Source organism: Chelon labrosus (genome assembly GCF_963514085.1).
Source record: "Chelon labrosus genome assembly, chromosome: 11".
Lineage (NCBI taxonomy): Eukaryota > Metazoa > Chordata > Actinopteri > Mugiliformes > Mugilidae > Chelon > Chelon labrosus.
Window position 1 is genome coordinate 4,159,917 of NC_140344.1, and position 13,549 is coordinate 4,173,465.

Here is a 13,549-nt window from a genome sequence, read left to right on the forward strand (position 1 = left end):
TTAATACATACATTTGTCCCTTTAACTGTGACTGGCCCTTATCACAGCGTTTTTTTTTTACCTTCTTTCCGAAAAAACCTTCCTCTATCAAGGTCATCCCCAAAACCCGCTGCCATCATCATCATTAACAAACTGCTTCGTTTTCGAGAAACAAGAAAAAAAAAAAACAGCCACGTCTGCTAAAAAATAACACAACATTAAACTTAAACGACTGAACCCTTACACACACACACGCCTCGTTCCGTTGGCTGTTAGTAGTTAATAAATAAAGGAAATGAGCAGAGAGAGCTCATTAATATCAGTGAAGGTGAGCATCTAACAGCCCCAGGAGGCTGCTGCTGTTTACACAGGGAATGGATGGCTAGAGACGACCAGCGCTAACACTAACGCTAACACTAACGCTAACACAAAGGCTTTGGGTTTACTGATGGCCACACTCTGTTCTGTTCCTACACACTGTATATAAGTTAAATAATGTCTACTTAATGGATCAATGAGACACGACCAATTTATAAATGATGCGGTTGTTCAAAGACTACTATGAAAAGTCAAGAGGTAATTAAACAAACCATCACATTGTCAAACCCCTTAAAAGGTCATAAATCACTGATATAAAATTCAAAAAGCAACTGGAGATGTAAGATAATACTAGAAACAACCCATCTCACGTTTGATAATGTCAGAGTCATCAAACGTGTGTTATATAAAAGAATGTTTCATCATGTGTATCTGGCAGTACCAGTGAAAAATACAGACAAGCCCTCTCATTCAAAGTGTGTGTGAACCCAACAGCATGCAAAGCTGTCACCAAGTCAAACCATGAACAATCTAAATGATAAAACTTTGGTTTAACCAGTACCGCCACCTATCATGTCATACAAGGTCATAGCAGGGGTTTGCAGCAGTTCGCTCTCCTGTCAATGCATAATGCCATTTAATCACCCATGGGGCATAAAGTTTTGCTCGCCTCTTCCTCTTCTATCTGGTATTACACAGTGCTCACTTTTGTCGTCACTCACGACACAACAACTTTGTATAAACAGGGAAATGCAGAAGAATAAAAACACATCAGCGATATTGGTCTGGCTTCAAAGAGACACCAAGAGAACATAGACTGGGCGTCCGAGTTGGATGATGACCCAGGACCCTTCCAAGGTGATATAGTCATTATTCCTCATGTGGTTACTTACTGGAACGGCTCTGGAAAAGAGCTCAACTGGAAGTTCCTGAACAACCATTTTCTCTAATTTTACTCTCTCTATTCTCTCAGGACTCTCCATCATGCAGTATGTGTGTGTGTGTGTGTGTGTGTGTGTGTGTGTGTGTGCGCGTATGTGTGTGGGTGGGTGGGAGTGTGGGTGGGTGTGTGTGTGTGTGTGTGTGTTAGCATCAGTGTTAGTCTTAGTGTTAGTGTGACCTTGGCCGGACTAATTATTTCCATGGAGAACACAGGAGGAGAGCACTTTTCTCTGCCTCTAATGATTCATAAACAATTTTAACAGGATGAACTCCATCAGGACCTTAATTAGTCTGTGCAAACACACACCCACGCACCCAGTGCGTACAGTACACACACACAGAAGTTGCAACAAACTTACAAAGGATATATTATACGGCCTTGCATGTCCGTTGCATGTTAGTTAAACTTTCTTTGACGAAACAGTCACTGTCTGTGTTTACATGGACAATATTTCTTTGTTAAATTGATATTTATAATCCATAGTTTCAGTCTAAACTACTGTGACACTTATATTTGTGGCTCTCGCTCTTCAAAAAAAAAAAAAAAAAGAAAAAAGAAAAAAAGGGTCTACAACAATGTCAACTAATACAGCACAAGAGAATTGAACATAAACACATGAGCTTATCAATAGTGAAGTTAATTGACTGTGGTTGAGAGGGGGCGGCACAGTGAAGTGGTGGTTAGCAGTAATGCCTCACAGCAAGAAGGTTCTTGGTTCGAATCCATCGGCATGTTCTCCCCGTGTCTGTGTGAGTGATTTAGTGATTTAGTTTAAGTTAGTGATTCTAAATTGGCTGTAGGTGTGCAAGTGAATGTGAATGGTAGTCTGTGTTGTGTCTCTGTGTTAGCCCTGTGATAGACTGGATACCTGTCCAGGGTGTAACCCACCTCTTGCCCGATGACAGCTAGGATAGGCTCCAGCAGGTTTTGTCAGGTCTTTTTATTCCCTTCAGAAGGTGCCTGCAGTGAAGAGATACACCTGGATGATATCCCAGCATGATATCCAATCCACTCTGGTGGATTCGAATCAACATGCATCTATATCTTACATCAACACTTTTTTCCATACTAACCTTGATTGTGCTATCAGATCGAAATTCCGCAGGTGAAATTAACTTGTGTATTGTTGGACAAAAGCAAGGGGGGGTTGGAAATGGCGGCGGTTGGGATGTGAAGAGACGGAGGCTAACATGGCTCTAAAGGCAATCTGCAAAGTTGTACACATAATATGGCATTTTATAACATTTTACTGCTATCGACCTCTGCCACTGTCACACATTATAGGCATACACTATTCTTTCTAATCTACTGAATTATTTACAATACATGAAACAAGAATATTACCTAACAATATTTCCCACATGCATCAGTCCCACAATATGTAAAAGCATACAGTGAGCATACCTGACATTTCAACAAAGTGGCTGGGCTACATGAACTTCAAGGGCCGTGAGCTCACATTGTGGTGTAAACACCAGCCAATCACTGCCGCGCAGACTCTATAAAAGGCGTCTGTAGCACAACATAGTGGCCCCCATTCCCACCATATGTTGACTTCAGTGTTATACAATGAAGGAAAGTGATAATGAGTGATCCATGTTTATATGTGGTATAATTTATCAGCCTTAGTGTTTGCAGCGTTCAGATTCAGTCAGGCTGAATTCGTTATAATTAGGTTGGATTTGTGTTCCCAAGATAACAAATTTGCATGCACACCAATTTCTCCGAAATTCAGCTGGACAGATCTTAGTTGTTGTTCAGATTTGAGAACAAGGCTTTAAAATGAAGTTCAGCGTGTTTAAATGAAGCTCTGGTGAGTCTGCAGCGAGAGCAGGTGAACGAGGCACGTCCAGAGAACCATCAAGTCAATCAGATGGTGGGTGGGGCCATGGTTCAGCTCTACAAAGCCATCTGGTGCAGAAGTGAGCGTGTTTCAAACAAGGAAACAAAGACTAAACTGATAACTGATATGATGCAATCCGTCAGAATCATTTTCTGCCTGCTCTGTGGGTCATTAGCAGCAGCAGCAGCAGCAGCAGCAGCTCAGGAATTTAACCAGAACATCCATCCTGCAGCTGGCAGGTTTAGGGATCAGCGACCAGATCAGATTGAAGTCCAGGAGCCAGCAGGTATACTTGGTCCACCAAGAAGTTAAAATGAATCCTCTAAACTCTTAAAATGTGACACTGAAGCTCAGTTGATAGTTGATATTTGTGCTTCACTGATAAATATTAAGAGTGACATGAGTCAGCATTCACATTTCAACAATGAAAACTCAGAACACTCACTGATAAACACTTTAAACAGTTGATATTTGTCTATCAAACAAGTAATATAGAGGATACTTGTAAATTACAGTGTTGCCTGCTATTGCTACATGCTAATTTAGGTTAGTTCTAAATTGGATTTAATGTCACGAAGGCGCCCATCATCATCATCTGTTCTGCTCCTTCAGTACTGTTCATGAATTGGCTGCACTGGTTTGATATCTGTCTTGCATACTGAGATTAAACATCCCTACATCCCAGTTACCCAACAGGAGAAACAGTCTTTCCACGAACCGTTGTCTTGGAGTTTTCCGGGTCCACTGGCTGAAGAGGAACCTCGCTACCCTCCAAACTTTGAGCTGAAGGCTCCTGCAGCAGCCAACAGCGTCAGTGCCGTCTGCCAGGAGAACTCTGTCCGGGTAGAGGCCAAGAGAGATCTGCTGGGGATAGGTCAACTGGTCCAGGCTTCAGACGTCACACTGGGAGGATGTGCTGCCACGGGCCAAGATCCGGATGCTCAAGTCCTGATCTTTGAGTCGGAGCTGCACGGCTGTGGCAGCCAGCTTCTGGTGAGGGCATGTCATAGCGTTTAGAATTCTGACTTTAATATAACCAAAGTGAGCAAGTCCTGTTCAGTCACCGTATCATGTTTTTATCTTTTATAATACTATATTGCAGTTTATTGGCCTGTTGGATGGATTAAAATGAATAATACAGTTTGGATAGTAATTTTTGATGCAAGTGCTCGTTTATTTCAGAAAGCCGTAGGCAAAAGCATTTCATCATATCAGGAGAGCAATTTTAGTTTTACTGAAATTAGCTGATGATTTATGTATGTGGATAGTCAAGAACACCTCAGGCATACTGATGGTTTTTGTTTGGCCATTGGAGTTCATGTGGGTCTGCTTGACATATAATAGGTTTGTCCATCAGAAAGAGTCTACAGATGCAGACGTCTGCATGCAGCCTACATTTTGACTGGATGTTTGTTTCTTTGACGTTTTTAATGTCCAGTATAACCACACACTAAAATGTATTTTGCTAAACTCTTTAGATGTATGAGGACTCCTTCGTCTACGTCTTCACATTGCTCTACACTCCTAGTCCTCTCGGAAACAGTCCCATTGTCCGTACTCGAGATGTCTCCATCAGCATCGAGTGCCATTATCAGAGGTAAAGTTTTATTTATTTAACCTTATTTTAATTAAACCCCATGTGTCTTTTTGATAAAGGACAGTTCTATTTTTGTTAGAAACGCCGTATCGACTTCATTTCTTTAAGTAGCCCATGGAGGAGTGTCTTGGTAATTAAAGATGCTGACATGAGAGCTGAACAATCACTGTGGTGTGCTTAACTCTCCTATTCATGGCTGGGATATTGGCAGTTAATTTGTTTCAAATGTTTTATTCTTTAGAAACCATGATGTGAGCACTGGGCTGTTGAAACCAACCTGGACTCCATTCAGTGACAGCAAAGCTTCAGAGGAAAGTCTCTACTTCTCGCTCACACTAATGACTAGTGGGTCTTTAATCTTATCCGTTCGTTACAGAAGTTTTCTTAAAGCCACATAATTTTGTTTATTTATTCTCGTCATGCGTCTCCAGAGGACTGGCAGTTCCCCCGTCCATCCGCTCAGTTCCTGCTGGGAGACGTGATGAAGTTTGAAGCTTCAGTCAAACAGTTTCATCATGTCCCTCTCAGAGTGACTGTAGACAGCTGCGTGGCAACTGTCATCCCAAATGTTGACACTGTCCCCCGATATGTCTTCCTGGGAAACAACGGGTGAGTATATTGTACTAAACTATTGGCTATTAATTATATAGACAAGGAGACCATGGTAGCTCACTTGGATGTCTGAGCTTCAATGTGCGGATGCCGAGACATTTTGCCATAAATGTCAGAATTAAATTTTGAATTTACTCAGCAGAATGTTTTCTGTTTTTAACTGCTTAAGATCCTCATGTTTTCTGATGATTTCCAGGTTTGAATAAAAGTGATAAATTTTCCACATGCTCTCAGACTCTTGGACCACACTGTACATGTTGATGCATGTCTTTGGATTTAAAAAAAAAAATGTTACTTTGCTTTACCTCTGTTTTGCATCCAGGTGTCTATTTGACAGTCAGCTCACAGGCTCCAGCTCTCGGTTCCTGCCCCGGGCACAGGACGACAAACTGCAGTTTGAGCTGGAGGCTTTCAGGTTCCAGCAGGACAACAGTGGCATGGTGAGACGTGTCTAACTGATGTCCCACCAGCTAGCTGCAGGTTTCAGCTCAATGCTCGGAAAGTCAAATTTTGCTTCTGTGTGTCTCTTTAGTTCTACATTACCTGCAATCTGAGAGCCACAGTGGCTACTGCGGCTGTAGATGTCACCAACAAGGCCTGTTCATACTCCAACGGGTGAGACACCACCAGCACTACAAATACCATCATCCTCTCTGCTGCAGACACTAAATGGTTTCAACAATTTGGCTTTTTAATTGGCATTGTGTTCTGATGAAATACTTCAATGACTTTGTCAATGACAGCGCAGCTTTGTTATCTCAATAAGGCTTTGTTTGGGGTTATAGGACAGAAGTACAGTTATGTAAATGTGTGTATTGAGCTTTTACAGAACTATAAGAGTATTTTGATTGACAGGTGGAGCGAGGCTAGTGGCAACCATCACGCTTGTTCCTGCTGTGATACGGACTGTGGGACTGGTAGCAAGAGAGACCTGACTGAAACAGGTAGATGACTGCACTATGAAACATGACCTGTCTGTTTCCTTTGTGTCGTATTACAAGCAAGAACTGAGTTACAGCTCTGGGCATGCATCTTGCAAAGGGGGTGGTCCTTTTTTATATGAATGTAAACATGTTTGAAATGATGCTTCTGTGTTGCAGGTACTCGGTGGGAACGGGAAACGGCTGTTGGGCCAATTATAGTTAAGGAGAGACCTCTAAGCTGAAAGAATGAGATCTCTAAAATCCATGAATCACAATAAAGCTCTTATACATTGATCAGCTGGGTGTGGGGAACCTTTATTTGTCCCACAATGGGGAACATTATTTTTTTATATATATATACTATTTTACACACAAAGCAGAAATGACAAAACTTGAGGTAGGGGCTAAGAAAAGAAACCATAGAATTACTATTCAAAAGTGAAATAGTTGTTTTTATAGATTAAAAGTTTAAGGAGTGCAGTGCTCTCAGATGAAAGGCTACCGACCTCAATGACTAGGCAGGGACCTAAAGGAGCAGGCTACTGAATCTGAACGAACTCCTGAAGCGCCAGCGGTCTGGTTATTAAATGTTTAAATGCAGGTGAAAGAAGAACTGCAGTTTTATCTAAATGTGGGAACCTCAAACACAACTCGCATCCACTTCAGCTCATTGTGGCATATGTTTAAAACCCGTTACACTAGTTTGGATGACAGTCTGTCAGTGAGCAGCCATGATATTTCTCATATTTCCAGTTCTACCTCATTAACCTCAACCATTCTTGTTGCACAGAAAACACTCATCTCCTTATGTTTACAAAGGAAACACAATTTTATTTGTCTTTAAAACGGTCTGATTTTGGGGTCAATTCATTGTAGAGCTGTTGAAATTTAATTATACTGCCACTGTACCCCTAGCTGGTTGTGTGCCTCCATTGACCATTTGAGCTGCTGTCTGCATATGTCTGTCAAACACATAATATGTGAATACTTAAAGAATTTTTCAAATCACGATTCACAGTTTCGACTCAAGTAGAAGTTATCACAATATTGACATGTATGATTTCAGTGAATAATTCAACTGAGGAACATGCTGTCCTCTTTATATCATACAACAACAATCTCCGCAAAACTAATGTGCTTGTGGCATCCCACTACATTCATTGATGCAAGAATGTTCTTCAGTTTAAGCATTAAAATAATGGACAGTTGTTGGTCTTCACTTGGTCTAATTCAACAGAAGTCATGTTCTGTATATGTCTGTGACGGTTTTCAGTCATCCAGGTCAAGGTATATCAAAAAAAAAAAAAAAAAAAGCTGAAACGAGGGCAACTGAACTTTTAGGATTTCTTGAAGATGTTTCTCCGGCAAGTGAAACTGAAGAAGCTACTCGGATGTGTGGCAAAGTGTCTGGAAGAAATCCAACAAGTCCAGTTGCCCTTGTTTTAGTTTGTTGTTGGATATACCATGACCTGGATGACAGAAAACCTTCACAGATATACAGCGGATAGCTCTTTTCATTTACAAGTATATCCAATTATCTTTGGATATTCGCTCACCACCTCAGTACAATGCAGCCGACGGTCTCCGCTGTAATCAGAATAAAAACTATAAAAGTAAATATGTTAAAGGTACAAAAAAATATTTACATATTGTATCAAGTTTAAAGTAGCTAACCAGCTGTTAATACCAATAACTACAGTTGGCGAAAAAACAACTGTTGTTAATGAAAGGTATATGGTGGAAGCTGACTATACACAATGACATTCATGAATATCATGAATAAAGACTCCAATGGGATTTACTTATTTACCTGTTACTCGTATAGGCCAACAGTGGCTTGTGGAATCTTGAATCCCAACCATCTCTTAATTGTACACTTTTTCTTTCTACATAAATCCTTTATTTCACAGTTTCCATGTCTTCAATATTTTTCCTCAATGTAGAAGTTTGTAAAAAAAATAAAATAAAAAAATAAATAAATTGCATTGGTATTGAGTAGGTGTCACATCTTTGACTCATCATTGTGCATTTGTCACTTTGTCCGTGGTTTGAGAAACCAATTATACAGATCTTTTATGCATTAGCAAGCTAGCAGTTATGTGATACAATCTAAGAGGTAAACTTTTCACCAAGTAACTGAAAAGTAAATATATGACCAAAATGGAATATGGTTTAAAAATATGATATGGGGGTTTCTATATTGTACAAGCAGTAATGACATGAAACAGCCGTCATGCGATTTCTTGTATTAAGATTTTTCAGAGAGTTAGAAAAGATATCAAAATAAAAAACAGATTTTCTTTTGTCCTACCATTTGTCAAAAATTAATAGACATAAAATGTATCCAAAACAATTCAACTAGATACTTCTTTGTCTAAAAGCTGTGTTACTCAGTCATCATTATTCAGGACAGAAGTTTCTGAGAAGTCTTTAAGAAATTAGAAGAGCTACAAAGCTTTTCCCCCACACTCTTTTCGACTTTACTGTCAAATTTTCACAAGTACAAATGGGTTGATTAATGTGGGAAAGCTGCAGCAATGAATTAGTGCTGGGGTCTACATCATCTTATGTTGTTAGTATATTGGACTTTCAGTGGGCACCAGAAATAAGAATTGAAGGTAATCCCAATTAAAGAAGGCTTAACTTTAAAAAAAAAAAAAAAAACACAGTGTATTTGGCCGTTTGATTAAATATAAATTCCAAATAAATATTCTGTGTTAAAAGGTTTGCCGTTAGTTTTCTTAGTTGTGTTTTTGAGTTTGTAAAGACAGACATTCATCACATTGACACAAGCCTCAGATCATCACTGTGTGTTCATTAAAGAGGGTTGAAGACTCTGATTTTGAAGACTGTCGTTAAGCTTGACCCTGTGACCTTGGTTTGAGGTCGCCCAACCAGCAGTTGTACTTTCCTCCCCTGAGAGGTGGAGAGCAGAGAGGGATGAGTCCGACAGGAAGTACCTCTCTGGCTTCTGATGGATGTTAAAGCTTCCAAAGCTCAGGTCATAGCAAGGTAACGAGGTGGCTCAATGGTGAGGAGGAAGAGGAAAGTGTAGGTCAAGATTATATATAGAAAATGGCCCTCTCTGCAACATGGCCTCCCCAGCTGTGTGCAGTCAGGTGATGTCATTTAAAATGGACGATAGTGGAGGAGCAGAGCAGCTGTCCCAGCACAGCATAGAGCAATGATGACCGACTGAGCCCAGATACAGTGAGCCTGAATCTCAATGCCATTCAGATTAACTGTTCATTTGTCCCAAGACAGATTGGAGGCCAAATGACCATTAGAGGTCAGCCAGCAAGGCTCTGGGCAGTTCACAGTACAATTTCCAAATGTATATACAAACAATCTGAAAACATAAAAAGACACAAGTGTCATCTTTGTTTAATAGGCAGGTCACCCAAGTTACTTAGATAAGATTTACCTTCATGGATCCTGGTATGGGAAGTGTAAAGTGACAGTAGAGGTACAATATAATAAGTTATAGAATAAAAAGGCAGCAAGACAAAATTCGAGGCAAAACTGATTAAATTTCAACTTACCATCACCATCATCTAAAGTGAACCCTCATTGTTTTTGAGGTTCACATATTAACAGAAAACTGCATTTTTTTTTTTGCCTGCATTGAAACCTTTAATAGCCAGGCTGTGGGTGCTTAAGAAGCAGTTCATTCAAATTCACAGTCTATGTTATTATACTGCTCTTCTGAATGAATAGAAATAACAATAATAATAGCTGTCCAAGAACATAATACGCTTCAAATTCTTAGTGCAGTGCCTGCTGTCACAGCTATGTTAACATGTGTCAATGGAGAAACTCTGACATTTGTTATCTGTGAGTTTCTCCACTGACTAATGCTACCATTAAATACATAAACATACATACTAGGGCTAGTGTGACTCAAATCCCTTTCCTTCCACTCCTTTTTAATGCAGGATTAATGCACACACATTATTACTTATTATACTTATTATACTATGACTTGAAGTGGCAGTAATGCTGTGGAAAGCAAGCAGAATCTGAAGTATTACTGTAGTACATCATTTATCCTGTGGAGGGCAGTAATGCACCCTGTAGTGTCAACGAAGAAGGACAGCAAGGAGAAAATATCAACCAAAAATAAATAAAGAAATGGTTCTCTTGACAGCAGCTTCAGCTTCAAAGTCCTGCCAGGTTGTTATCTTGACAAGAACAAAGTTACCTGCATTTACTGTTGAAGTGAAATGAGTTACCACTGATTCAAGCAGCTAAAAATCTAAATAAAAACTGCAATGGAGTCACCTGCTGGACAGCAATATTCTGGACAATATTTGTCATTGTGTTGGATTGTTGCAATAACAATACAATGCATTTGCTTAAAACAATGGGAGTAATAAAATTTGAAAAATATCCAATATCAAAATACAGTTAAAACATATTTTTTTAAAAGTGCGTTAACATGCATTGGATCACAATTATATATTTCGTTCCACATACATAAATGTATAACAGCTAAATCTGTTGCAGCTGCATGCTATTATTTAATTGCAAATGTAAAAATATGATTGGTGATGATGGGGTGGAGATGCGAGGATGATTGAGAGGAATGGTTCAGAGAAGGTGGCGAGAGGGAAGCTGGAGAAAGGTTGGAGAAAAAGGAGTGGAAAAAAAATTATAAAAATGATATATAAATAAAAATCTAATATAATAACTAATGTTTCTATTGATATGATTAGAACATTTTTAACCTGAAGATCGAATTCTATTTTAATTCTTATTTATTTTATCTTGAATGAGTTCTGTTCAATAACACAAGGATCATCCAGTGGTCTATGTGAACATATGCATTTTACCCACAAATTTAAAAAAATGGGATCATTTAAAACTCAAACAGACTCATCAGTAAAATCATGGTGAATTATTTGCCTGTTTGTTATTTTCCTTTGTCATCCCTTGCGTATTTTCTTGTTGGGTTTTATGTAATGAAATCAGTCTTGCCTCCTCAACACAGGTCCGTCTCACGTGTTCCTTTTCAGGGCTTAAAATAGTAAAAACTTGACCAGCTTCAGCCTCTAACAGACTGAGCTCCACTTTAATCAGCACATTGAAAGGCAGGCAAGAGTTTCATTTGAGAGTCTAAGGTTGAATTATTGTCATCCAAAGAAAATGCAGTCTTGATCCCATTTTGACTGGTATAAAATAAAAACTGCCTGCATGGATTGTAGAGCATTCAGTGCTGTCTGGGCTTGTGAGTACACTTGTTGGATTGACAAAAAAAAAAAAAATAGTTCGACTGCTCCAAAGAGAGTGTTGTTCCGATATGTATAAGTAATAGGGTTGTACACTTCAGGGTAAAGCTGTTTGGTCTCAGATTAACAACTGTTTGAGATGTATTAGGTCTACATTAATAATATTAAAAAAAGAACCAAAACAGGGGAACAGCTCCTCCGCATCCAGAGCAGAATGTGTAGCAGCAGCTCCCCCTGCTGACTGTGAATAAAGTTTCCTAGTTTGAAATAAAGCTGGAGGAAGGTAAACCAGAAACCTACAACCTCTTTGAAAACTCTTTTATTGTCCAACATGTATTACTGTAATAATAGTAATACTGTAAGCATTCTTCCTGTCCTGACCACAGAGTTCCATTTTAAGGTTATTTTGATGTAAACCACATAGACCTTGTCTGAAATTCAGAAATGGGAAATGAATGACTGCAGTTGATAAAGTACTGCATTTAAATTTAACTGCAAGGAATTTATAATATGAGGAGTTTGGACCAGTCAGATTATGGTTCGAATTACGGGGGGTATTGGGGGGGGTCTGACTCCCCTAGATGAGATTTAGACCCCCCCCCCCCCCCCCCCCCCCAAAGTAGATGAAAATAATAGTTTGGGGGGGTACTGAAATTTTTTTAATAAAATATAATGTTAGCCATTCCAAAATTGTATGTATTTAAATGCAGTATTACCATCACATCAATTCAGGAAATAATCTAATGAAATACGATTTTCAAACCCTCACCCCCATTGGGATGTACCATTTCTCAGTACCTTCAGTTGTTTGCTATGGTTCTTCACTAGCTGTCAAACGTACGTAGCGTACTGGGTGCGTGCGCAGGCGCTGTTGTGTGCGAAATTAAGAGTAAGTGGCTGAATCAACTTTAAACTCTGCCTATGGTTTTGACTACCATGTATATCATCATGCGTTGTATTTTGTGGTAAATGAATACTGACGAACTAAAACAAATGCAAATGCACAGTGTGCAGGCCTTGTATTAGGCTAGGTGAACTTGGCTATTAAACGGGAATTTTTCTGTAGCCCATCTGTTAATAATTCTGGATTTTACATTTAAGTCGGGTGTTTGACATCTCGGTAATCTGTGCTATTGGTCTGTATGCATTTCCATGTTTGCATTGCACTGCTATACCGAAAAATATTTTTTGACTGTGGCGCGCAATTTTACCACGGGGCGCACCGTGAAACAGTGTTTATCCGTGCCCGAATTCAACCCTTCCTATAACGTGTAGGGTGCATTGTGCTTGCTAGTATGATTAGTTTTTTTTTACCTTGTCGGCCAGCCAGCCACGGTCATATGACCTATATTTCGAAGGAAAATTGACTGTGAACCACAAGTGTGAAATCGTGTGTGGAAGCCTATATAAAATGGAGAGTGACGTCACCAGTCAAAATAGCGGTACCCCCCGAAGCTCATGGTATAATTCGAACACTGAGTCAGATTATACCAAAGCCCAAGTCGGCTATAATGTGTCAGACTACTCTGTGTTTTACATGTGTTGCCATATTCCTCCCAAAACTTTCTCCAGCGGACCGGTGAGTTACAGCTGGTCAGAGCTATAAACAGAACCCAGCTGCTGCCTTTAACACTTCACGCAAATACACAGAGAAACAAAGAAGAAGAGACATATAGCATTCATAGATGATGGTGAACAGCTGACCAAACTATCTCCACTCACATCCCCCTTACTCACCTTCAACCACACATCACACAACCCTCCTCTGCTGAGAAGCAGGTAGATGATCAGACAAATCGATTTTATTTCATTATGTCCTGTGCACATGGAAAGTTCTATACTGTGTGTACATTTTTTTTTTTTTTTTATATAAATTCGATATGGAATGATTGTATTGCTACTCAAGTGAAAATTGCACATTATTCTATTATTCATTGTGGGAGAAACTTCTGAGGAAATATGTCAGAGCTGAAATAAACAGATACAAACAATGATTCAGAGCTAGGAAATTCCATTGAGCCTTTAATTAGAAGGTGTGAGATACAAAAAGAGGAACAAGCCAAAAACATGTCCTGCTAAGCATATCCTTGGGGCTTAGCAAACTCT

At 39.5% G+C, this 13,549-nt stretch overlaps 1 protein-coding gene across 1 annotated transcript; it reads left to right on the forward strand.

The window, feature by feature from the left end:
- Nucleotides 1-3,113: 3,113 nt before the first annotated feature.
- Nucleotides 3,114-6,510, forward strand: LOC311495906 (zona pellucida sperm-binding protein 3-like; the record flags this gene model as incomplete). The annotated part of the gene is made up of 9 exons (XM_084555555.1): nucleotides 3,114-3,369; nucleotides 3,769-4,076; nucleotides 4,562-4,680; nucleotides 4,922-5,025; nucleotides 5,112-5,289; nucleotides 5,615-5,732; nucleotides 5,825-5,907; nucleotides 6,148-6,236; nucleotides 6,393-6,510. The coding sequence occupies 9 exons, from the start codon at nucleotides 3,114-3,116 to the stop codon at nucleotides 6,455-6,457; spliced, it is 1,320 nt and encodes a 439-aa protein (XP_084411681.1). The 3' UTR covers nucleotides 6,458-6,510.
- Between the last annotated feature and the right edge of the window lie 7,039 nt (nucleotides 6,511-13,549).